Here is a 24,747-nt window from a genome sequence, read left to right as displayed (position 1 = left end):
GCTATCCTTCATATAAGATAGGGCCAGGGACTATTGATAGGATTCAGATTATTGGGCAGACTAGATTGGCCAAATGGTTCTTATCTGCCGACACATTCTATGTTTCTATGAGAGATTTTTTTTTTTGTTCTCTTTTTAGCCATATTTGGAGTCAGGATGGAATTTTTTCCCCTAGTATGGGGCAATTAGCATCAGCCTCACAAGGGTTTTTTGCCTTCTTCTGGATCAACACAGTAGGGACAATAAGGTTATAGGTTGCACTTGATGGACTCTGGTCTATGTAAGTATGCATTCTCCACCACAGCACCCGGACTTCTGACAGTTTACTAACACTTGCCTACTGTTGGACCTAAGGAAGGTGCGAGCTGGTGCCGAAACGCGTTGTCTATTTTTTATCTTGAACAAATTATTATGTCCTGCGCAACCTTGGTGGTCTTGAAATTCCTTATGCCTACCTAACAGAAGCACTAGAATCACTTGTATTAGACCCTTACTGTTCCTCTATTTTGTATTCTTTCTTGTATATCAGCACCCTAGGGTTAGCGGACAAGGGCCTTGAGCTGCTTACTGCATACGAAAAACCTTTTATTTCTGAGCTGGGTTCAAGACCCAGTCCAACCCAATAAGGTCAGTACAGTCCACTGGTGTGATGGCGGGTTAATAAGACCTCGCAGTATTACACCAGGGAGCGCCACAGCGTTCTCATTTCTCCTGTAGATATACTGTGTATGTACGGTAGTTCCTACAGAGGAAAGCAAGCACAGAACATGGGCACAGACAGAGGGTGAGAATTTTTTTTTACTGAAAACCTCTGCTGTGATCTCATAACCCAACCTGGCAGGACCGTGTAATTATCACCCGACCCGCAGAAACATAAGAAACAAAAAGGCTCCGAAATGGTGGCATCAGCAAGTAGCGCGGTTTTCACAGCTGCTCAGAGACGTTCTGCCTGTTTTTTCTCTAAACACGCACTCGTACCACAGGGACGGCGCAGACGTCACATGCAGTATGCAGCCGTGCTGACAAAGTATTTCTCCCTCAAGACATGTACGGCTTGTGACGGGAAGGGCATCACTTAGCGGAGTCTTTAGTTTGCCAGGTTACACGGAAATAGAAGGTTTTGAAAAAGAAAAGAAAAAAAAATCTTTCTGCAAGAACAACATGTCAGCTGAGGTCATTCTCTGAATTCCTGGTCTTTAAGGCAGAGCTGTTCATTACTACTAAAGACAACGACCAAGGAAAATCCTGGCAGAGTTATTGTGGTTGGCACATCAACGCTTCACATGTCAGGGATGCCACAGACAGGTGCCCAATCCTTATAGGAGCATGCAGCTCCAGAGTGGTCACCAACCAAAGCCATGTTCACACGGCGTGAAATGCGTGGAAAGTCCACCTGGTAAACACGGGCGGGCATCCCGCACAATGGAATAATATGGCAGGCAATGCATTTCTGAGCGAAAGCAACAAAAGAATAGACAAATGTTTTCTTTTTGTCCATGACAGAATCGGGATTTCTGCAGCGGAACAGTGCAGCAAAATCTCATTGAGATAGGACGGATTGTGACAGATCCACAGCTGTGAGAAGTATTCGCTTCTCAACTTATGAGCGTATGAGAAGTTCTAGTCAGCAAGCAGAGATGTGGAAAATAGCAAAAAAAAAAAAAAGACATAAAATACACTAGAAAGGTACTTACCTTCTTATACAGTGACGGCCTTAGTTACAGATGACTGGACCACCCTATGACTGTTAACACTTCCCTCCCTATAATTGCTTATTAAAAGTGTCCTCCGTTCCACAATGATCACATATATATATGAAATATGAATGATTTCCATCCTCATTAACACCTTCAGCACCTAATGAAGCCCCAAAAGGCTCTGATCACTGCAGTGGAGCGCACAGAGCGTGGCCCCACCAACTCTTCACAACTACTTATCATAGCTAAATAGTAAGAAAAGATAAATAAAATAAAAAAAGGATAAGCTGCAATGGCCTTAAAGGGGTACTCCGGTGGAATTATTATAATTTTTTTTAATCAACTGCTGCCAGAAAACAGATTTGTAAATTACTTCTATTAAAAAAATCTTAATCCTTCCAGTACTTATTAGCTGATGAATACTACAGAGGAACTTCTTTTCTTTTTGGAACACAGAGCTCTCTGCTGAATCACGAGCACAGTGCTCTCTGCTGACACCTCCGTCCATTTTAGGAACTGTCCAGAGCAGCATATGTTTGCTATGGGGATTTTCTCCTACTCTGGACAGTTCCTAAAATGAACAGAGGTGTCAGCAGAGAGCACTGTGCTCGTGATTCAGCAGAGAGCTCTGTGTTCCAAAAAGAAAAGAATTTCCTCTGTAGTATTCAGCAGCTAATAAGTACTGGAAGGATTAATATTTTTTTAATAGAAGTATTTTACATATTTGTTTAACTAAAAAAAAAAAAAGGTTTCCACCGGAGTACCCCTTTAAGTGGAGGGTACGCTGTCTATTCCTGATTGTTACAATTGACCAGAATGAGGCCTGTATATGCCCACATGGTAGTTGGATTGGATTTCCATGCCCCCCTGTATTAGCATATGTATGAGACAGAGACCCCACCCCTGCGGATAGGCCGTTAAATCTGTAAGGCTGGATATCACTATCAAAGGGCTACTCCGGCCAACAAAAATTTTTGGGAAATCAACTGGTGACAGGAAAGTTATAAAGATTAGCAAATTACTTCTATTTTCTTCCAGTACTTAGCAGCTGCTGTATGCTCCAGAGAAAGTTGTATAGTCCTTTCCAGACTGACCATAGTGCTCTCTGCTGACACCACTGTCCATGTCAGGAGCTGACCAGAGCAGGAGAGGGTTGTTATGGGAATTTGCTCCTACTCTGGACAGTTCCTGACATGGACAGAGGTGTCTGCAGAGAGCACTGTGGTCAGACTGGAAAGAACTACACAACTTCTTCTGAAGCATACAGCAGCTTATAAGTACTGAAAAGCTTAAAGGAAATCTGTCATCAGCATCACCCGCAGTAAACCTATTACACAGGCTTGTAGTGCGGGTGATGCCGATTAAAACGCTATGTACCTTATTAAAAACCGAGCAGTGGATGTTTAGAAATCTTTATATTTACCTACCTGTCAATCACAGGCTTAGGGCTCAGTTACGTCAGCGGGACTTGGAAGCGGGACTCGGCCGGCCATTGATGTAAAGTTTCCTGTAATCTAGCGTTAACCCGTGCATGCGCACTTGTAAAAACTTTAGATCACAGGAAACTTTACATCAATGGCCGGCCGAGTCCCGCTTCCAAGTCCCGCTGACGTAACTGAGCCCTAAGCCTGTGATTGACAGGTAGGTAAATATAAAGATTTCTAAACATCCACTGCTCGGTTTTTAATAAGGTACATAGCGTTTTAATCAGCATCACCCGCACTACAAGCCTGTGTAATAGGTTTACTGCGGGTGATGCTGATGACATATTTCCTTTAACCCCTTAAGGACCAGGCCATTTTACACCTTAGGACCAGAGTGTTTTTTGCACATCTGACCACTGTCACTTTAAACATTAATAACTCTGGAATGCTTTTAGTTATCAATCTGATTCCGAGATTGTTTTTTCGTGACATATTCTACTTTAACATAGTGTTAAAATTTTGTGGCAACTTGCATCCTTTCTTGGTGAAAAATTCCCAAATTTGATGAAAAATTTGAAAATTTTGCATTTTTCTAACTTTGAAGCTCTCTGCTTGTAAGGAAAATGGATATTCAAAATATTTTTTTATTTTATTCACATTTCCAATATGTCTACTTTATGTTTGCATCATAAAATTGACGTGTTTTTACTTTTGGAAGACATCAGAGGGCTTCAAAGTTCAGCAGCAATTTTCCAATTTTTCACAAAATTTTGAACCTCGCTTTTTTTCAGAGACCAGTTCAGGTTTGAAGTGGATTTGAAGGGTCTTCCCATTAGAAATACCCCATAAATGACCCCATTATAAAAACTACACCCCCCAAAGTATTCAAAATGACAATCAGTAAGTGTTTTAACCCTTTAGGTGTTTCACAGGAATAGCAGCAAAGTGAAGGAGAAAATTCACAATCTTTATTTTTTACACTCGCATGTTCTTGTAGACCCAATTTTTGAATTTTTACAAGGGGTAAAAGGAGAAAATGTATACTTATATTTGTAGCCCAATTTCTTTCGAGTAAGCACATACCTCATATGTCTATGTAAAGTGTTCGGCGGGCGCAGTAGAGGGCTCAGAAGCGAAGGAGAGACAAGGGGATTTTGGAGAGTACGTTTTTCAGAAATGGTTTTTGGGGGGCATGTTGCATTTAGGAAGCCCCTATGGTGCCAAAACAGCAAAAATAACCCACATGGCATACCATTTTGGAAACTAGACCCCTTGGGGAACGTAACAAGGAATAAAGTGAGCCTTAATACCCCACAGGTGTTTCACGACTTTTGCATATGTAAAAAAAATATATATTTTTTTCCACTAAAATGTGTGTTTCCCCCCAAATTTCACATTTTTGCAAGGGTTAATAGCAGAAAATACCCCCCAAAATTTGTAACCCCATCTCTTCTGAGTATGGAGGTACCCCATAAGTTGGCATGAAGTGCATTACGGGCGAACTACAATGCTCCGAAGAGAAGGAGTGATATTTGACTTTTTGAGAGCAAATTTTGCTCGGGGGGCATGTCGCATTTAGGAAGCCCCTATGGTGCCAGAACAGCAAAAAAAAAACACATGGCATACCATTTTGGAAACTAGACCCCTTGAGGAACGTAACAAGGAATAAAGTGAGCCTTAATACCCCACACGGATTTCACGACTTTTGCATATGTAAAAAAATATATATATTTTTTTTTTCACTAAAATGTGTGTTTCCCCCCCAAATTTCACATTTTTGCAAGGGTTAATAGCAGAAAATACCCCCCAAAATTTGTAACCCCATCTCTTCTGAGTATGGAGGTACCCCATAAGTGGACCTGAAGGGCACTACGTGCGAACTATAATGCTCAGAAGAGGAGGAGCACCATTGAGCTTTTGGAAAGAGAATTCGTTTGGAATGGTAGTCAGGGGCCATGTGCATTTACAAAGCCCCCCGTGGTGCCAGAACAGTGGACCCCCCCCACATGTGACCCCATTTTGGAAACTACACCCCTCAAAGAATTTAATATGTGGTGCAGTGAGCATTTACACCCCCACTGGCGTTTGACAGATCTTTGGGACAGTGGGCAGTGCAAATGGAAAATTACATTTTTCATTTTCACGGATCACTGTTCCAAAAATCTGTCAGACACCTGTGGGGCCTAAATGCTCACTGTACCCCTTATTACATTACATGAGGGGTGTAGTTTCCAAAATGGGGTCACATATGGGGAGGGGTCCATTGTTCTGGTACCATGGGGGCTTTGTAAACACAAGTGGCCTTCAATTCCGGACAAATTTTCTCTTCAAAATCCCAATGGCGCTCCTTCTCTTCTGAGCATTGTAGTGCACCCATAGAGCACTTTACATCCACATATGCGGTATGCTCTTACTCAGAAGAAATTGGGTTACAAATTTTGGGGGGCTTTTTTTTATTTTCCCTTGTGAAAATGAAAAATTTAGGGTGACACCAGCATTTTAGTGAAATTTTTTTTTTTTTTCCACTTTCCCATCCAACTTTAATGAAAATTTGTCAAACACCTGTGGGGTGTTCAGGCTCACTATGCCCCTTGTTACGTTCCGTGAGGGGTGTCGTTTCCAAAATGGGGTCACATGTCTGTATTTATTGTTTTGTGTTTATGTCAGAACCACTGTAAAATCAGCCACCCCTGTGCAAATCACCAATTTAGGCCTCAAATGTACATAGTGCGCTCTCACTCCTGAGCCTTGTTATGCGCCCGCAGAGCATTTTACGCCTACATATGGGGTATCTCCGTCTTTTTTTCCTTTTACCTCCCGTGAAAATAAAAAGTAAAGGACAACACCAGCATGCTAGTGTAAAAAAACAGGCTGGTGTAGACCCCAACTTTTCTTTTTCATAAGGGGTAAAAGGAAAAAAAGCCCCCAAAATTAGTAACGCAATTTCTCCCGAGTACGGCGATACCCCATATGTGGCACTAAACTGTTTCCTTGAAATACGACAGGGCTCCGAAGTGAGAGAGCGCCATGCGCATTTGAGGACTAAATTAGGGATTTCACAGGGGTGGACATAGGGGTATTCTACGCCAGTGATTCCTAAACAGGGTGCCTCCAGCTGTTGCTAAACTCCCAGCATGCCTGGACAGTCAGTGGCTGTCCGGAAATGCTGGGAGTTGTTGTTTTGCAACAGCTGGAGGCTCTGTTTTGGAAACACTGCCGTACAATACGTTTATTATTTTTTATTAGGGGGACAGTGTAAGGGGGTGTATATGTAGTGTTTTACTCTTTATTATGTGTAAGTGTAGTGTAGTGTTTTTAGGGTACATTCACACTGGCGGGTTTACAGTGAATTTACCGCTAGGAGTTTGCGTTGCGGTGAAAAATTTGTCACAGCCCAAACTTGAAGCAGAAAACGTACCCTGTACGTTCACATGGGGGGGGCAAACCTCCAGCTGTTTCAAAACTACAACTCCTAGCATGTACTGACAGACCGTGCATGCTGGGAGTTGTACTTTTGCAACAGCTGGAGGCACACTGGTTGGAAAACCTTCAGTTAGGTTCTGTTACCTAACTCAGTATTTTCCAACCAGTGTGCCTCCAGCTGTTGCAAAACTTCAACTCCCAGCATGTACTGATCGCCGAAAGGCATGCTGGGAGATGGAGTTATGCAACAGCTGGAGGGATCGCAACTACAACTCCCAGCATGCAGAGACAGCTGTTTGCTGTTTAGGCTTGCTGGGAGTTGCAGTTTTGCAACATCTGTAGAGCTATAGTTTAGAGACCACTGCATAGTGGTCTCCAAACTGTGGACCTCCAGATGTTGCAAAACTACAACTCCCAGCATGCCCAGACAGCAAACTGCTGTCTGGGCATGCTGGGAGTTGTAGTTTTGCAAGATCTGGAGGTGCACAGTATAGAGATCACTTTGCAGTGGTCTCAAACTGTAGACCTCCAGCTGTTGCAAAACTGCAACTCCCAGCAAGCCTAAACAGCTCTCTGGGCATGCTGGGAGTTGTAGTTTTGCAACATCTGGATGGTTACAGTTTAGAGACCACTATAGTGGTCTCAGACTGTAGCCCTCCAGATGTTGCTAAGTAACTCACCGGCTTCCGTCGGATCCAGGGAGCTGCGTCGCGGTCCTCTTCTTCCGCCGATCGTCGCCCGCTGCCGCCGCTGATCGTCGCCGCTGCCGATGGGTAAGTGGATCTTCGGCGCCGGTCCCTGTCGGTTTCCCCGTCCTGCCCCGCCTATTGTGGGTGGGCAGGACGGGGAAACCGAAAGTAAACCCCTCCGCCCCCGATCTGTTATTGGTGGTCGCGTCTAGACCACCAATAGCAGAGATAGGAGGGGTGGCAACCCTGCCACCTCACTCCTATCGCTACAGGGGGATCGTGGGTGTCTAGGACACCCACGATCCCCCTTCTATTCCGGGTCACCGGGTCACCATAGACCCGTAATCGGCGCAAATCGCAAGTGTGAATTCACTTGCGATTTGCGCCGATCGCCGACATGGGGGGGTCTAATGACCCCCCCTGGGCATTTGCGCGGGGTGCCTGCTGATAGATATCAGCAGTCACCCCGGCGCGATCCCAGCGCGGCGGGGACCGAAATTCCCACGGGCGTACAGGTACGCCCTTGGTCCTTAAGTACCAGGGAGCAAAGGCGTACCTGTACGCCCTTGGTCCTTAAGGGGTTAAAGGGGTACTCCGGTGGAAAACTTTTTTTTTTTTTTTTAAATCAACTGGTGCCAGAAAGTTAAACAGATTTGTAAATTACTTCTATTAAAAAATCTTAATCCTTCCAGTATCTATTAGCTGCTGAATACTAGAGAGGAAATTATTTTCTTTTTGGAACACAGAGCTCTCTGCTGACATCTCTGTCCATTTTAAGAAATGTCCAGATTAGGAGAAAATCCCCATTGCAAATATATGCTGCTCTGGAGAGTTCCTAAAATGAACAGAGATGTCAGCAGAGAGCACTGTGCTCGTGATGTCAGCAGAGAGCTCTGTGTTCCAAAAAGAAAATGATTTCCTCTGTAGTATTCAGCAGCTAATAGATACTGGAAGGATTAAGATTTTTTAATAGAAGTAATTTGCAAATCTGTTTAACTTTCTGGCACCAGTTGATTTAAAAAATAATTAAAAAATAAATACGTTTTCCACCGGAGTACCCCTTTAAAGGGGTACCCCACCCCTAGACAACTTATCCCCTCATTAACCCCGGCTAATGTTCATGGTAGATATATGTTGGGGGAATGACGGATGTGGTCGCTCATAATCGGGCAGAGTGTGGAGTTGGATCTGTGCATGCGGATAACTGGGATGCCAGGCCAGAGATCTTGGGGGGGGGGGGGGGGTCTCAGCGGCCAACACCCCCGTGCTCAGACCTCTTATCCTCTATCCTTTCGATAGAGGAATAGATGTCTAGGAGCAAAGTACCCCTTTAAGATTTTAAATAGAAGTAATTTACAAATCTGTATAACTTTCTGTGACCAGTTGATTTGAAAACATTTCTTCTCTCCCCCCGGAGTACCCCTTTAAGGAATATTTACATGTTGTTTTCTGACGGCAATGGATGACAACCCCCTATAAAGGTGGGCTCACCCAGCTTCTCCATAAAAACCTAATTATAACTGAGGATTTATCTTTAACCAAGAAATGCGTTTCCATCGTATTATCTCACATGATAGGTTTCTTCTTGTAACCATCATAATGGATCATCTGTTCTTCCAGGACATCGAGAGGATGAGGCAGAAATGCTTTTGACCTTTCACCTCCGTCATACAGAAGATCATTCACGTTTTTTCCGTTGAAGGAGAATTGGCAATGTTTCCTAGAACTGTTCCTTTAATGTGTACGTTCCCTTTTTGTGTTGGTTTTAAAGGGGTACTCCAGTGGAAAACATATATATATATATATATATTTTTTTTATTAAATCAACTGGTGCCGGAAAGTTAAACAGATTTGTAAATTACTTCTATTAAAAAATCTTAATCCTTCCAGTACTTATCAGCTGCTGAATACTACAGAGGAAATTCTTTTCTTTTTGGAACACAGAGCTCTCGGCTGACATCACGACCACAGTGCTCTCTGCTGACATCTCTGTCCATTTTAGGAACTGTCCAGAGCAGCATATGTTTTCTATGGGGATTTTCTCGTAATCTGGACAGTTCTTAAAATGGACAGAGGTGTCAGCAGAGAGCACTGTGGTCAGGATGTCCGCAGAGAGCACAGTGTTCCAAAAAGAAAAGAATTTCCTCTGTAGTATTCAAATGCTAATAAGTACTGGAAGGATTAAGATTTTTTAATAGAAGTAATTTACAAATCTGTTTAACTTTCTGGCACCAGTTGATTTAAAAAAATAAATAAAAAGTTTTCCACCGGAGTACCCCTTTAAGTCCAAATTTTTATGCTAATAAAATATATACTGTATATCATTAGGTTGTGGTCGGGGTTTTATTCTTCTAACACAAAGCTCCAAATACCCAATGTACACATTCTAGAGTTAAAGTTTACATTGTGGTATCAGATTGCTTATCTTTAAAAATTTTTAGAGGCCCTTGTACGAATAAAAGAAGCGATCTGATTGGTTGTTATAGGCAACTGCAGCACTTTTCCCCCTCTCTTCCTAAGGAAAGTCAAAATAATAGCAGTGCCAGACCCCACAGGCCCACCTGATGTAACTGCGACCACTGGGTTCAATTGTGGTATGCCAGTGTTTCCCAACCAGGATGCCTCCAGCAGTTGCAAAACTACAACTCCCAGCATGCCCGGACAGCCTTCGGCTGTCCGGGCATGCTAGGAGTTGTAGTTTTGCAACAGCTGGAGGCACCCTGGTTGGGAAACACTGTGGTATGCAGTAGAAAACTGCAATAGGATTGGGATCCCGCAGGACACAGTACAGAACTTGCGGTAGCGAGCAGTTTTTAGTCTTGAGCAGGCGGGAGCGGGTGGTCACTGAACATACAGCGGGTCCTACAAAATCCCATTCAGTCCCGCAAGCCTCTAAAATGCCACAAGGGGCTCATGAAATGGCACTGGGGGGGGGGGGAGGACTGTCTCTAATAAGACACGCGTTGCTGTAGCGGGCAGTAGTGAAAACACACACACCCTGCGGGAACGGGCGGTAATGGCCAGAAACCCAGTGGGAGTGGGATTAAAGGGGTACTCCACTGGCCAGTGTGGAACTAAATGTTCTGAAAGATGTTTTCGCGCTGCGGGGGTCAACCACACCCCCTCGCGACATCACAGCCGTCAAGTCCCCTCCCATTGACTTGCATTGAGGGGGTGTTGCCATGATGTCATGAGGGGGACATGGCCAACCCCTGCAGCGCGAAAACGGCGTTCGGAACATTTAGTTCCACAATGGCCAGTGGAGTACCCCTTTAAGAAATCACTCCTGTGCAGGGCTCTAGTATAAAGCGTTTTATTGCAGTATTTTTTATTTTTTAATTATGGACTCTGTGACAGGGGAGCCTCCGATTCAGATGTGAACCTAACCTTAGCCTGCCGCAGATAAGGTCATGGCACATGTTCTCCTTCAGATTGAATGGCAGCTTTGTAAGATCACGAAATTTCATCAAGTCAAGCAGGACGGAGGCTTCTTCACATATCTATGTGAAGAGTCAACTTAGGCTGGGTTCACACCACGTTTCTGCAATACAGTTCCCGTATCAGGTTTTTGATACAAAAAATTGATTCCTCAAAACCAGACTAAGGCTGGGCTCACACCACGTTTTTCAGATATGGTTACCGTATACGGTTTTCCGCTAAAAAACGTATGGCAAAAACCGTATGCAACCGTATGACTTCAAATTTAAACGTATATGGTTTTTCCCCGTATACGGTTCCAAAACGTATGTACGGTTCTATCCGCTTGCATCCGTTTTTGCTATTTTGTTGGAATTAGTTTTCCAGCAATTTAATAAAGTTACTATTGTTCTATTGAAATTCCAAAGGATGTGAGAGTGGGATGTCTGGGATGAATTCTAGAAAGATCTGCGCATGTGTCAACTCCAAAAACGGATTCGAAAAACCGTGTGCAACCGTATTCTGAAATTCTGTGTACGGTTCTCATAGACAACAATGTTAAAAGAACCGCATACGGTTTTCCAACTGAAGGCAAAAACATGGTCGACAGCGTTTTTGCCTACGGTTGAAAAATCGGCAAAACTGTATCCGAGGAAAAACGGATGCAACCGTACACAACATTTGGAATACGGTTTACAATGCATTCTCTATGCATACGGTTTCGGATACGGTCGTATACATTTTTTTGCAGAAAACTGTATACGGTTACCGTATTTGAAAAACGTGGTGTGAACCCAGCCTAAACTGTATCAAAACTTGTGTACAAATTTAAAACTGTATACAGTTAAGAAAAACGTATACGGTTTGAAAAATTATGTCCGGTTGCATCTGTTTTTTAAGAAAAAAAAAACGTATGTTTTTAACTTTTCACTCCATTATGAATAAAGTTTCACTTGTTTGATTGAAATTCCAAGAAAAAAACTGTGCAAAGTTATAAACCGTATGGTGCAAACTGTATGGAACCGTACGCACATACAGATCTGTACGGTTCCAATTGACTCCCATGTAAAAAAAAAAAATATATATGGTTTCCATACGGTTTTTCACCCGGACCAAAAACCGTGGTAGGCTACGATTTTGGGTACGGGGGAAATAACGGACAAAACCGTACAAGATGCAAAACAGACATACGGCTTTCAATGGAGAGTCAATGCATACGGTTTTCACATTGAAAATGTATAAGGGAACTGAATTGCAAAAACGTGGTGTGAACCCGGCCTTACTACGATACATGTGACAGAATCCTATTCACACTATGGGCAATTACCAATGAAATTGTTCTTCATAGTAAAATAACATAAACAACACAAATAGAGAAACATAGCCGCACATCCACAATTTGTATTTTGATCTACCGTATATACTCGAGTATATGCCGACCCAAATATAAGCTAAGGCCCCTAATTTCACCCCAAAAACCCAGAAAAAAAAATTAAATAAATAAAGTTATTGACTCGACTATAAGCCTAGGGTGGGAAATACATCATCCCCCCCCCCCCCCATGTCATCATCCAGACCCCCGTCAATAACACCCCCGTCATCATCACCCTGTCATTTTTACCCCATCATCATCCACTTTGTCATCCCCCCCTCCCCTTCATCATCACCGCCTATCAATCCCGGGCCTTCGTCATCATCCAGACCCCCCTCCCCCCCCTTTAGTTTTCTACACACCTCTCCTTGGTGGGAAGGAAGGGTGAGCTGGTCCGGGCCATCTATGCTGCAGGGACCGTCCGGTGGGGAGGGTTAGTCGCTCCGGGCTGTCCATTTTCACCGGGGGGCCCCTCTTCTCCGCTCCGGGCTGGCCCTGGACTAGTGACGTTGCCTTGGCGATGACACACATGGACATTCATGCGCAGGTACGTCTGCTGCGCACGGACGTCCCTGTGCGTCGTCATCAAGGCAACGTCACTAGGCCGGGGCCGGCCCGGAGCGGAGAAGAGGGGCCCCCCGGTGAAAATGGACAGCCCGGAGCGACTAACCCTCCCCACCGGACGGTTCCTGCAGCATAGATGCCCTGTACCAGCTCACCCTTCCTTCCCACCGAGGGAAGTTGAGTAGAAAACTAAAGGGGGGGGGTCTGAATGATGACGAAGGCCGCAGTGATCTTCAACCTGTGGACCTCCAGATGTTTCGAAACTACAACTCCCAGCATTCCCGGACAGCCAATGGCTGTCCGGGCATGCTGGGAGTTGCAGTTTTGCAACATCTGGAGGTCCGCAGGTTGAAGACCACTGAGAAGGGATTGACAGGCGGAGAGTTCACTCGAGTATAAGCCGAGGGGGGCGGTTTCAGCACGAAAAATCGTGCTGAAAAACTCGGCTTATACTCGAATATATACGGTACTTGCTTCTCAGCATAATTAAAAAACAATATATAAAAGTATAAAATAAAATAAACCTTGAACTTACCGTGTGCAGATCTGTAGACAGCTTCTCAATGGAAGGCTTGAGGCTTTCGACAGCTTTCAGGCCATCTTGGAAAAAGCTGAAAAGGAAAAAAAAAAGACCTGTGAGCTGAGGTCAGGACGAGCCGGGGCCGACGTGACGGTATCTGGAAGGCATCAATGTAAATGACGGAGCAAGCAGTTTTTAACAATAACAAATGACCCTGAAGGCAATTATATACGGCTGCGGCTTTATACTCCATGCAGATGCCATTACGGCACATCAGACCAGAGCATCTGAACAGAACAACGTAAATAGAACAATTTTCCACCGCTCAAAAAAAAAAAAAATACTCCCAACCCCCATAATGTGTCCTTAGTGCAACACTAACCGGATGAGGTTCACCATGTAGATCTGCTCTCTCTTGACCTGCACTTAACATTAACCTGGAATACTGAAGAGGGAATGACCGCGGTAATGTAATAGTGTAAACAGGACGGATCACTTACAGATATTCACATCAAGTCGTAACTGAGATACCTAAATACTCATCACAATCAGATTAGGAAAAATAACAGATTATGTCATCATTTCCAAAATTCTTTCTTCTGGTGTTTAGAGATTCTATAATGAGATCACATGACCGTCACGGCCAATCACTACCGTTGGATTTTATGTGACCATGCATTAAACTTCACTATGACTGATATAGTCACAAGGTTTGAACTGAAACTTAAAGGGGTACTCCGCTGCTCAGCGTTTGGAACAAAACTGTTCCGAACGCTGGAGCCGGGAGCTCCACCCCCCTCGTCATGTCATGCCCCGCCCCCTCAATGCAACTCTCTGGGAGGGGGCGTGACAGATGTCACGCCCCCCCCCTCCCATAGATTTGCATTGAGGGGGCGGGGTGTGACGACATGAGGGGGTGTGACGTTACAAGCTCCCGGCGCCGGCTCCAGCAGTTTGTTCCTAATGCTGAGCAGCGGTGTACCCCTTTAAAGGGGTATTCCAGGGAAAACCAATTTTTTTTTCATATCAGCTGGCTCCAGAAAGTTAAAACAGATTTGTCAGTTGCTTCTATTAAAAACTCTACATCCTACCAGTACTTATCAGCTGCTGAAGTTGAGTTGTTCTTTTCTGTCTGACAACAGTGCTCTCTGCCGACAACTCTGTCTGTCTCAGGAACTGTCCAGAGTCCCATAGCAAACCTCTCCTGCTCTGGTCAGTACTTGAGATAGACAGAGGTGTCAGCAGAGAGCACTGTGGTCAGACAGAAAAGAACAACTCAAGTTAAGCAGCTGATAAGTACTGGTAGGGTTAAGATTTTTTTTTTTATAGAAGTCATTTACAAATCTGTTTAACTTTCTAGAGCCAGTTGATATGAAAAAAAAATTATGTTTTTCCCTGGAATACACCTTTAAATAGGGTTTTCCTACAACAATCATCAACTATCCGAAATTGGGTGTCTGATCCTCTGCCATCATGGCTGAATGGAGTCGTACATGTATGCTGCCATTCCATTCAACTTTGCAAACCAGATTAAGTGTACAGTTTTAGGGTCGATACTGTCACTATATTTAACCCATTTACAAACCTTATGGGCTTTCTGTGTGGGACTCAAAATGTGGACGAACATGTTGAAAGGAGAGGCAAGGAAACTCCTAATACAAAGAGCTCTGGGCACCTAATGAGAAGAGCCCGCCTCCAGGACACTTGCCGCAGTAGGATTTGGACATCAAACAATAATTTTCTCAGACAGACATTCCTACTCCGGTGGAATATATATATATTTTTTTAATCAACTGGTGCCAGAAAGTTAAACAGATTTGTAAATGACTTCAGTACTCCAGTACATTTTAGCAGCTGTATGCTACAGAGGAAATTCTTTTCTTTTTGAATTTCTTTTTGGTCTTGTCTGCAGTGCTCTCTGCTGACACCTCTGTCCGTGTCAGGAACTGTCCAGAGCAGCATAGGTTTGCGATGGGGATTTTCTCCTGCTCAGGACAGTTCCTGATACGGGCATCAGGTGTCAGCAGAGAGATTTTTTAAATCAACTGGTGCCAGTAAGTTAAACAGATTTGTAAATTACTTCTATTAAAAACTCTTAATCCTTCCAGTACTTACAGAGGAATACTACAGAGGAAATTCATTTCTTTTTGGAACACAGTGCTCTCTGCTGACATCTCTGTCCATTTTAAGAACTATCCAGAACAGCATATGTTTGCTATGGGGATTTTCTCCTACTCCTAAAATGGACAGAGATGTCAGCAGAGAGCACTGTGCTCGTGATGTCAGCAGAGAGCTCTGTGTTCCAAAAAGAAAATAATTTCCTCTGTAGTATTCAGAAGCTGATAAGTACTGGAAGGATTAAGATTTTTTTTTAATAGAAGTAATTTACAAATCTGTTTAATTTACTGGCACCAGTTCATTTAAAAAAAAAAAATATATGTTTTCCACCGGAGTACCCCTTTAATATGTTGACCTATAGCCCAAAAGACAACTAAACACGAGATGTGAACACGGTAGAGATGGCTGCAGTTACAATATCATCATGTAACTCTATGGCATATTAGTTGCCCCTTTTTTGAACCCATAGAAATAATTCAGAAATTCCTAAACTGAGCCCTTTCCACTAAAATAAAAGATAGGACACAGTTTTACGGTTATATCTACAGAATGGATACTTATGGAGCTGCCTTTAAATTCTAAAGCAGTCGATACTCCCGGAATTCCTTATTCTATAGCAGTGGTCACCAAACTGTGGGCCTCCAGCTGTTGCAAAACTACAACTCCTAGCTAGCCCGGACAGCCGTAGGCTGTCCGGGCTAGCTAGGAGTTGAAGTTTTGCAACAGCTGGAGGCCCACAGTTTGGAGACCACTGCTATATAGCTTTACCCCCATACTGCTGTTTTACCAGGTAGATGTACCCATCAGAACTTTGAATGTTGAGTGACTACCCCGAGATAAAGAGGTGAGGTGTTTTATTTTTTTGTTTTTCTTTTTAGGAAAAAATGTTCTGATAGTTATGTTAGTGACACCAATATATACACACATAAATATATATATATATATATATATATATATATATATATATATATATATATATATATAAAATATTGTGCACTTGTGGTCTCACACTAGAGATGAGCGAACTTACAGTAAATTCGATTCGTCACGAACTTCTCGGCTCGGCAGTTGATGACTTATCCTGCATAAATTAGTTCAGCTTTCCGGTGCTCCGGTGGGCTGGAAAAGGTGGATACAGTCCTAGGAAAGAGTCTCCTAGGACTGTATCCACCTTTTCCAGCCCACGGGAGCACCGGAAAGCTGAACTACCGTAATTTATGAAGGAAAAGTCATCAACTGCCGAGCCGAGTAGTTTGTGACGAATCGAATTTACTGTAAGTTCGCTCATCTCTATCTCACACCATGATACACAGTATTCTAACCAGGAAACAGGACTATCCAGTGACAACACTGACAAGACTTGTGGTTTCTTGGTTAAGTGAATAGAAAACCTTACATCCGGTGACACCACAAAAATAATACAAATACTATACGAGTCCATCGCTGTCATAATAACACTGAAAACAGTGTTCCGGAGTCAAAATGGGTATTCCCAACTTGCAAAATGATCCCATGTCCACAGATTAGGGTATACCAAGCTGATCGGTGGGGGACCGACCTCCGAGAACAGAGGTAAACTGGGCTGCGAATAAATGGAGACCAGCTCTTTAACCCCTTAAGGACGCAGCCCATTTGGGCCTTAACGATGCAGAATTTTATTTTCACGTTTTAGTTTTTTCCTCCTCGCCTTCAAAAAATCATTACTCTTTTATATTTTCATCCACAGACTAGTATGAGGGCTTGTTTTTTGCGTGACCAGTTGTCCGTTGTAATGCCATCACTATCTTTACCATAAAATGTATGGCGCAACCAAAATAATACTATTTGTGTGGGGAAATTAAAAAGAAAACCGCAATTTTGCTAATTTTGGAAGGTTTAGTTTTCACGCCATACAATTTACGGTAAAAATGACATGTGTTCTTTGGGTCAATACGATTAAAATGATACCCATGATAAGATACTTTTCTATTACTGTTGCGCTTAAATAAAAATCGCAAACTATTTAACCAAATTAGTACGTTTAAAATCCCCCTATTTTGAAGACCTATAACTTTTTCATTTTCCCGTATAAGCGGCGGTATCAGGGCTCATTTTTTGTGCCGTGATCTGTACTTTTTATTAATACCATATCAGCTTATAGAAAACTTTTAATACGTTTTTAATAAAAAATAAATTTTGGGAATAAAATGTTATAAAAAGCAGCTATTTTGGACTTTTTTTTTAATGTTCACGTCGTTCACCGTACGGTATCAATAACATTTTATTTTAATAGTTGGGATACTTACGCACGAGGCGATACCAAATATGTATATAAAATATTTTTATTTTACACTTTTTGGGGGTGGAATAGGGAAAATGGGACAATTTACGTTTTTATTGGGGGAGGGGGTTTTTCCAATTTTTTTTTTTTATTAACTATTTTTACTTTTATATTTTTACACTTTAGTCCCCATAGGGGACTATTTATAGCAAAAATTTGATTGCTAATACTGTTCAGTGCTATGTATAGGGCATAGCACTGATCAGTATTATCGGTCATCTTCTGCTCTGGTCTGCTCGATCACAGACCAGAGCAGAAGACCCGTGGAAGGCAGTGGAGACAGGTGAGGGGACCTACGGCTGCCATGCTGGATGATCGGATCGCCGCGGCAGCGCTGTGGGCGATCCAATCATCCATTCAAAGTACCGCGATGCTGCAGATGCCGTGATCCGTATTGATCCGTAATGGATGTCCCCCATTACGCGCGGGGCCCTGGCTGCTATCAGCAGCCAGGACCTGCCGAGCATGACGCGAGCATTGCTCCGATGCTCGCGGTTATGCATAGGGCGTAAATGTACGTCCTGGTGCGTTAAGTATCAGCTCACCAGGACGTACATTTACGTCCTGCGTCGTTAAGGGGTTATGGTGATTCCGAACATTGCTAAGCCGCGCACTTGGCAATGTTCCATAGAGAATAGGCGGAGCCCTGCCTGAACGAGCGTGGGCGGAGAGTTTTTCTCCATTTTCAGGATTAGTGGGAGGGATACCCCTTTACGCTGGCCATACACTTCAGATAGTTATGGCATTTCCCTTATACAGCCAAGTGTGCCTGTGTTCTAAACGGATAGAAAAGAATAACGAATGAAGAGGATGCTGCGTTCTACCAACTTGACTCCTATATTCAGGTTATACTAGAATAATCACAATGGACTCTATGGACCTGTATTGAGCATGAAAGTTACAGCCCATCCAAGGCCACTTTACCATCCTGCAGACTACAATGATGTACGGAGAGGAGATACACAAAGGTCCCTATTTGTCCATAATATGGACCTGCGTCAATTTATAGAATTTCTGCCAAGGCACCAGAATATCCTCCAAGAAACATTATAATACATTATAATACAGTACAATGAGTCTAAAAGAGAAGCGTAACCTCTAAAAATACAGTATACTGAATCTATAAGAAATGTTACCTCCATATTACAGTATACTGAATCTATAAGAAATGTTACCTCCATATTACAGTATACTGAATCTATAAGAAATGTTACCTCCATATTACAGTATACTGAATCTATAAGAAATGTTACCTCCATATTACAGTATACTGAATCTATAAGAGAAATGTTACCTCCATATTACAGTACACCGAATCTATAAGAAATGTTACCTCCATATTACAGTATACTGAATATATAAGAGAAATGTTACCTCCATATTACAGTATACTGAATCTATAAGAAATGTTACCTCCATATTACAGTATACTGAATCTATAAGAAATGTTACCTCCATATTACAGTATACTGAATATATAAGAGAAATGTTACCTCCATATTACAGTATACTGAATCTATAAGAAATGTTACCTCCATATTACAGTATACTGAATATATAAGAGAAATGTTACCTCCATATTACAGTATACTGAATCTATAAGAAATGTTACCTCCATATTACAGTATACTGAATCTATAAGAAATGTTACCTCCATATTACAGTATACTGAATCTATAAGAGAAATGTTACCTCCATATTACAGTACACCGAATCTATAAGAAATGTTACCTCCATATTACAGTATACTGAATATATAAGAGAAATGTTACCTCCATATTACAGTATACTGAATCTATAAGAAATGTTACCTCCATATTACAGTATACTGAATCTATAAGAAATGTTACCTCCATATTACAGTATACTGAATATATAAGAGAAATGTTACCTCCATATTACAGTATACCGAATCTATAAGAAATGTTACCTCCATATTACAGTATACTGAATCTATAAGAGAAATGTTACCTCCATATTACAGTATACCGAATCTATAAGAAATGTTACCTCCATATTACAGTATACTGAATCTATAAGAGAAATGTTACCTCCATATTACAGTATACTGAATCTATAAGAAATGTTACCTCCATATTACAGTATACTGAATATATAAGAGAAATGTTACCTCCATATTACAGTATACTGAATCTATAAGAAATGTTACCTCCATATTACAGTATACTGAATCTATAAGAAAAATGTTACCTCCATATTACAGTATACTGAATCTATAAGAAATGTTACCTCCATAATACAGTATACTGAATCTATAAGAAAAATGTTACCTCCATATTACAGTATACTGAATCTATAAGAGAAATGTTACCTCCATATTACAGTATACTGAATCTATAAGAAATGTTATCTCCATATTACAGTATACTAAATCTATAATAAATGTTACCTCCATATTACAGTATACTGAATCTATAAGAGAAATGTTACCTCCATATTACAGTATACGGAATCTATAAGAAATGTTACCTCCATATTACAGTATACTGAATCTATAAGAAAAATGTTACCTCCATATTACAGTATACTGAATCTATAAGAAATGTTACCTCCATAATACAGTATACTGAATCTATAAGAAAAATGTTACCTCCATATTACAGTATACTGAATCTATAAGAGAAATGTTACCTCCATATTACAGTATACTGAATCTATAAGAAATGTTACCTCCATATTACAGTATACTGAATCTATAAGAAAAATGTTACCTCCATATTACAGTATACTGAATCTATAAGAAATGTTACCTCCATAATACAGTATACTGAATCTATAAGAAAAATGTTACCTCCATATTACAGTATACTGAATCTATAAGAGAAATGTTACCTCCATATTACAGTATACTGAATCTATAAGAAATGTTATCTCCATATTACAGTATACTAAATCTATAATAAATGTTACCTCCATATTACAGTATACTGAATCTATAAGAGAAATGTTACCTCCATATTACAGTATACGGAATCTATAAGAAATGTTACCTCCATATTACAGTATACTGAATCTATAAGAGAAATGTTACCTCCATATTACAGTACACCGAATCTATAAGAAATGTTACCTCCATATTACAGTATACTGAATCTATAAGAAATGTTACCTCCATATTACAGTATACTGAATCTATAAGAGAAATGTTACCTCCATATTACAGTATACTGAATCTATAAGAGAAATGTTACCTCCATATTACAGTATACTGAATCTATAAGAAATGTTATCTCCATATTACAGTATACTGAATCTATAAGAAATGTTACCTCCATATTACAGTATACTGAATCTATAAGAAATGTTACCTCCATATTACAGTATACTGAATCTATAAGAAATGTTACCTCCATATTACAGTATACTGAATCTATAAGAAATGTTACCTCCATATTACAGTATACTGAATCTATAAGAAATGTTATCTCCATAATACAGTATACTGAATCTATAAGAAAAATGTTACCTCCATATTACAGTATACTGAATCTATAAGAGAAATGTTACCTCCATATTACAGTATACTGAATCTATAAGAGAAATGTTACCTCCATATTACAGTATACTGAATCTATAAGAGAAATGTTACCTCCATATTACAGTACACCGAATCTATAAGAAATGTTACCTCCATATTACAGTATACTGAATCTATAAGAAATGTTACCTCCATATTACAGTATACTGAATCTATAAGAGAAATGTTACCTCCATATTACAGTATACTGAATCTATAAGAAATGTTATCTCCATATTACAGTATACTGAATCTATAAGAAATGTTACCTCCATATTACAGTATACTGAATCTATAAGAAATGTTACCTCCATATTACAGTATACTGAATCTATAAGAAATGTTACCTCCATATTACAGTATACTGAATCTATAAGAAATGTTACCTCCATATTACAGTATACTGAATCTATAAGAAATGTTATCTCCATAATACAGTATACTGAATCTATAAGAAAAATGTTACCTCCATATTACAGTATACTGAATCTATAAGAGAAATGTTACCTCCATATTACAGTATACTGAATCTATAAGAGAAATGTTACCTCCATATTACAGTATACTGAATCTATAAGAGAAATGTTACCTCCATATTACAGTACACCGAATCTATAAGAAATGTTACCTCCATATTACAGTATACTGAATCTATAAGAAATGTTACCTCCATATTACAGTATACTGAATCTATAAGAAATGTTACCTCCATATTACAGTATACTGAATCTATAAGAGAAATGTTACCTCCATATTACAGTATACTGAATCTATAAGAGAAATGTTACCTCCATATTACAGTATACTGAATCTATAAGAAATGTTATCTCCATATTACAGTATACTGAATCTATAAGAAATGTTACCTCCATATTACAGTATACTGAATCTATAAGAAATGTTATCTCCATATTACAGTATACTGAATCTATAAGAAATGTTACCTCCATATTACAGTATACTGAATCTATAAGAAATGTTACCTCCATATTACAGTATACTGAATCTATAAGAAATGTTATCTCCATAATACAGTATACTGAATCTATAAGAAAAATGTTACCTCCATATTACAGTATACTGAATCTATAAGAGAAATGTTACCTCCATATTACAGTATACTGAATCTATAAGAAATGTTATCTCCATATTACAGTATACTAAATCTATAATAAATGTTACCTCCATATTACAGTATACTGAATCTATAAGAGAAATGTTACCTCCATATTACAGTATACGGAATCTATAAGAAATGTTACCTCCATAATACAGTATACTGAATCTATAAGAAATGTTACCTCCATATTACAGTATACTGAATCTATAAGAAATGTTACCTCCATATTACAGTATACTGAATCTATAAGAAATGTTACCTCCATATTACAGTATACTGAATCTATAAGAAATATTATCTCCATAATACAGTATACTGAATCTATAATAGAAATGTTACCTCCATAATACAGTATACTGAATCTATAAGAGAAATGTTACCTCCATATTACAGTATACTGAATCTATAATAGAAATGTTACCTCCATAATACAGTATACTGAATCTATAAGAGAAATGTTACCTCCATAATACAGTATACTGAATCTATAAGAAATGTTACCTCCATATTACAGTATACTGAATCTATAAGAGAAATGTTACCTCCATATTACAGTACACCGAATCTATAATAAATGTTACCTCCATAATACAGTATTCTGAATCTATAAGAGAAATGTTACCTCCATATTACAGTATACTGAATCTATAAGAGAAATGTTACCTCCATAATACAGTATACTGAATCTATAAGAGAAATGTTACCTCCATATTACAGTATAATGAATCTATAATAAATGTTACCTCCATATTACAGTACACTGAATCTATAATAAATGTTACCTCCATATTACAGTATACTGAATCTATAAGAGAAATGTTACCTCCATAATACAGTATTCTGAATCTATAAGAGAAATGTTACCTCCATATTACAGTATTCTGAATCTATAAGAGAAATGTTACCTCCATATTACAGTATACTGAATCTATAAGATAAATGTTACCTCCATATTACAGTATTCTGAATCTATAAGAGAAATGTTACCTCCATAATACTGTATAATGAATCTATAAGAGAAATGTTACCTCCATATTACAGTACACTGAATCTATAATAAATGTTACCTCCATAATACAGTATACTAAATCTATAAGAAAAATATGGCGGGCCCCCATAACATTGGAGGCACACACAGTGTGGTATGGCAGTGTTTCCCAACCAGGGTGCCTCCGGCTCTTGCAAAACTACAACTCCCAGCATGCCCAGACAGTCGTTGGCTGTCCGGGCATGCTGGGAGTTGTAGTTATGCAACAGCCGGAGGCACCCTAGTTGAGAAACACTGTGGTATGGGACACATCTTACTGCTATGTGTATTAGAACCAAAGGCTGCAGTTAATGGTTCTCCATGTAACATTACATAGGTTAGGAAGTTGCTAAAATAGCAAAAACCCTAATGTAATCACCTAACATATAAGTAAACGGTAATACATTTGGATACAGGACTTTTTTTTTTTTTCCATAGATCCATTTATCTGATTAGATTTCAGAAATTCAGCAGAAGAATTGGATTTACTAAAAAGCCAATGATAGCCGAAGCCGGGGGGAGCAGAAATCTAATCTCCTTAAGAGCTGGGGCGGAGGACGCCGGGAGGTGCCGGACATTATATTAGAATTGACAGCATTACAGTGTTTTACTGCCGTACACTGCCCGAGGGTGCACGATGGACTCATCGATTACAATCAGATGTCAAGTAGACAAAACAATCAAAGCATTCCCCTAAATAATCTATATTTATAAAACCGAAGGGGTATAACCGCGGTCATCAGTGACTGTGGGGAAGAGGAACCTGGGGCAGGAAGTATGGAGCTACCCCGGCTCTGCAGACAAAATGCCCAGCTGCATACCCCATGGCATAACATTTTGGAATCATTTTTGGGTAGGATTAAAAATACAGTTGAAGACAATCCAAAAAAAAAAAACAAAAAAAAAAAAACAGGGACCTGATTTACTGACAAAAACAAAACTGAAACTTTTCACATGTCAGAGATATCTGAAAACTTTTGATTGGTTGGGGTCTGGGTACTGAGAACCCCACCAATTGTGGAGCGGTCAGGTTTTTCCATGCTCGTTGTAGCAAATGGTGGGGGGTCTCAGCACCCAGACCTCGACTGATTAAACATTTTCTTGCACATATGACAGGGTCACTTTAAAGGGGTGCTCCGGTGGAAAACTTTTATTTTTTATTTTTTAAATGAACTGGTGCCAGAAAGTTAAACAGATTTGTAAATAACTTCTATAAAAAAAAAAAAAAAAAAAAAAAAAATTATATATATATATATATATATATATATATATATATATATATATATATATCCTTCCAGTACTTATTAGCATCTGTATGCTACAGAGGAAATTCTTTTCTTTTTGAATTTCTTTTTTGTATTGTCCACAGGATAGTACAATTCTTGGCAATGGTAACACAAAATGTATGTATCGGAGACAATATTTGGAGTGGCATCTGAACGGCAGGTCTTGTGTGTGCCTGAGGGAAACCATTCAACATGACTTGAACATTCTACTACTTTTTTACTGTAACTTTTT

General features: G+C 40.1%; 1 protein-coding gene across 7 annotated transcripts in view; it reads right to left on the bottom strand.

Annotated features, from left to right (window-relative positions):
• The window catches only part of ASAP2 (ArfGAP with SH3 domain, ankyrin repeat and PH domain 2), a 241,633-nt gene that overhangs the window by 75,719 nt on the left and 141,167 nt on the right, over positions 1–24,747 (bottom strand). For all 7 annotated transcript variants that reach the window (XM_056564140.1, XM_056564144.1, XM_056564142.1 and 4 more), the window contains one exon: positions 13,122–13,197. In XM_056564140.1, the coding sequence (XP_056420115.1) occupies positions 13,122–13,197 (76 nt within the window). The remainder of the gene's footprint in view (positions 1–13,121; positions 13,198–24,747) is intronic.

The sequence above is a fragment of the Hyla sarda genome, chromosome 3, assembly GCF_029499605.1.
Source record: "Hyla sarda isolate aHylSar1 chromosome 3, aHylSar1.hap1, whole genome shotgun sequence".
In the NCBI taxonomy this organism is placed as follows: Eukaryota; Metazoa; Chordata; class Amphibia; order Anura; family Hylidae; genus Hyla; species Hyla sarda.
Note: the sequence above shows the minus strand (reverse complement) of the source record. Positions and strands in the feature narration are given on the sequence as shown.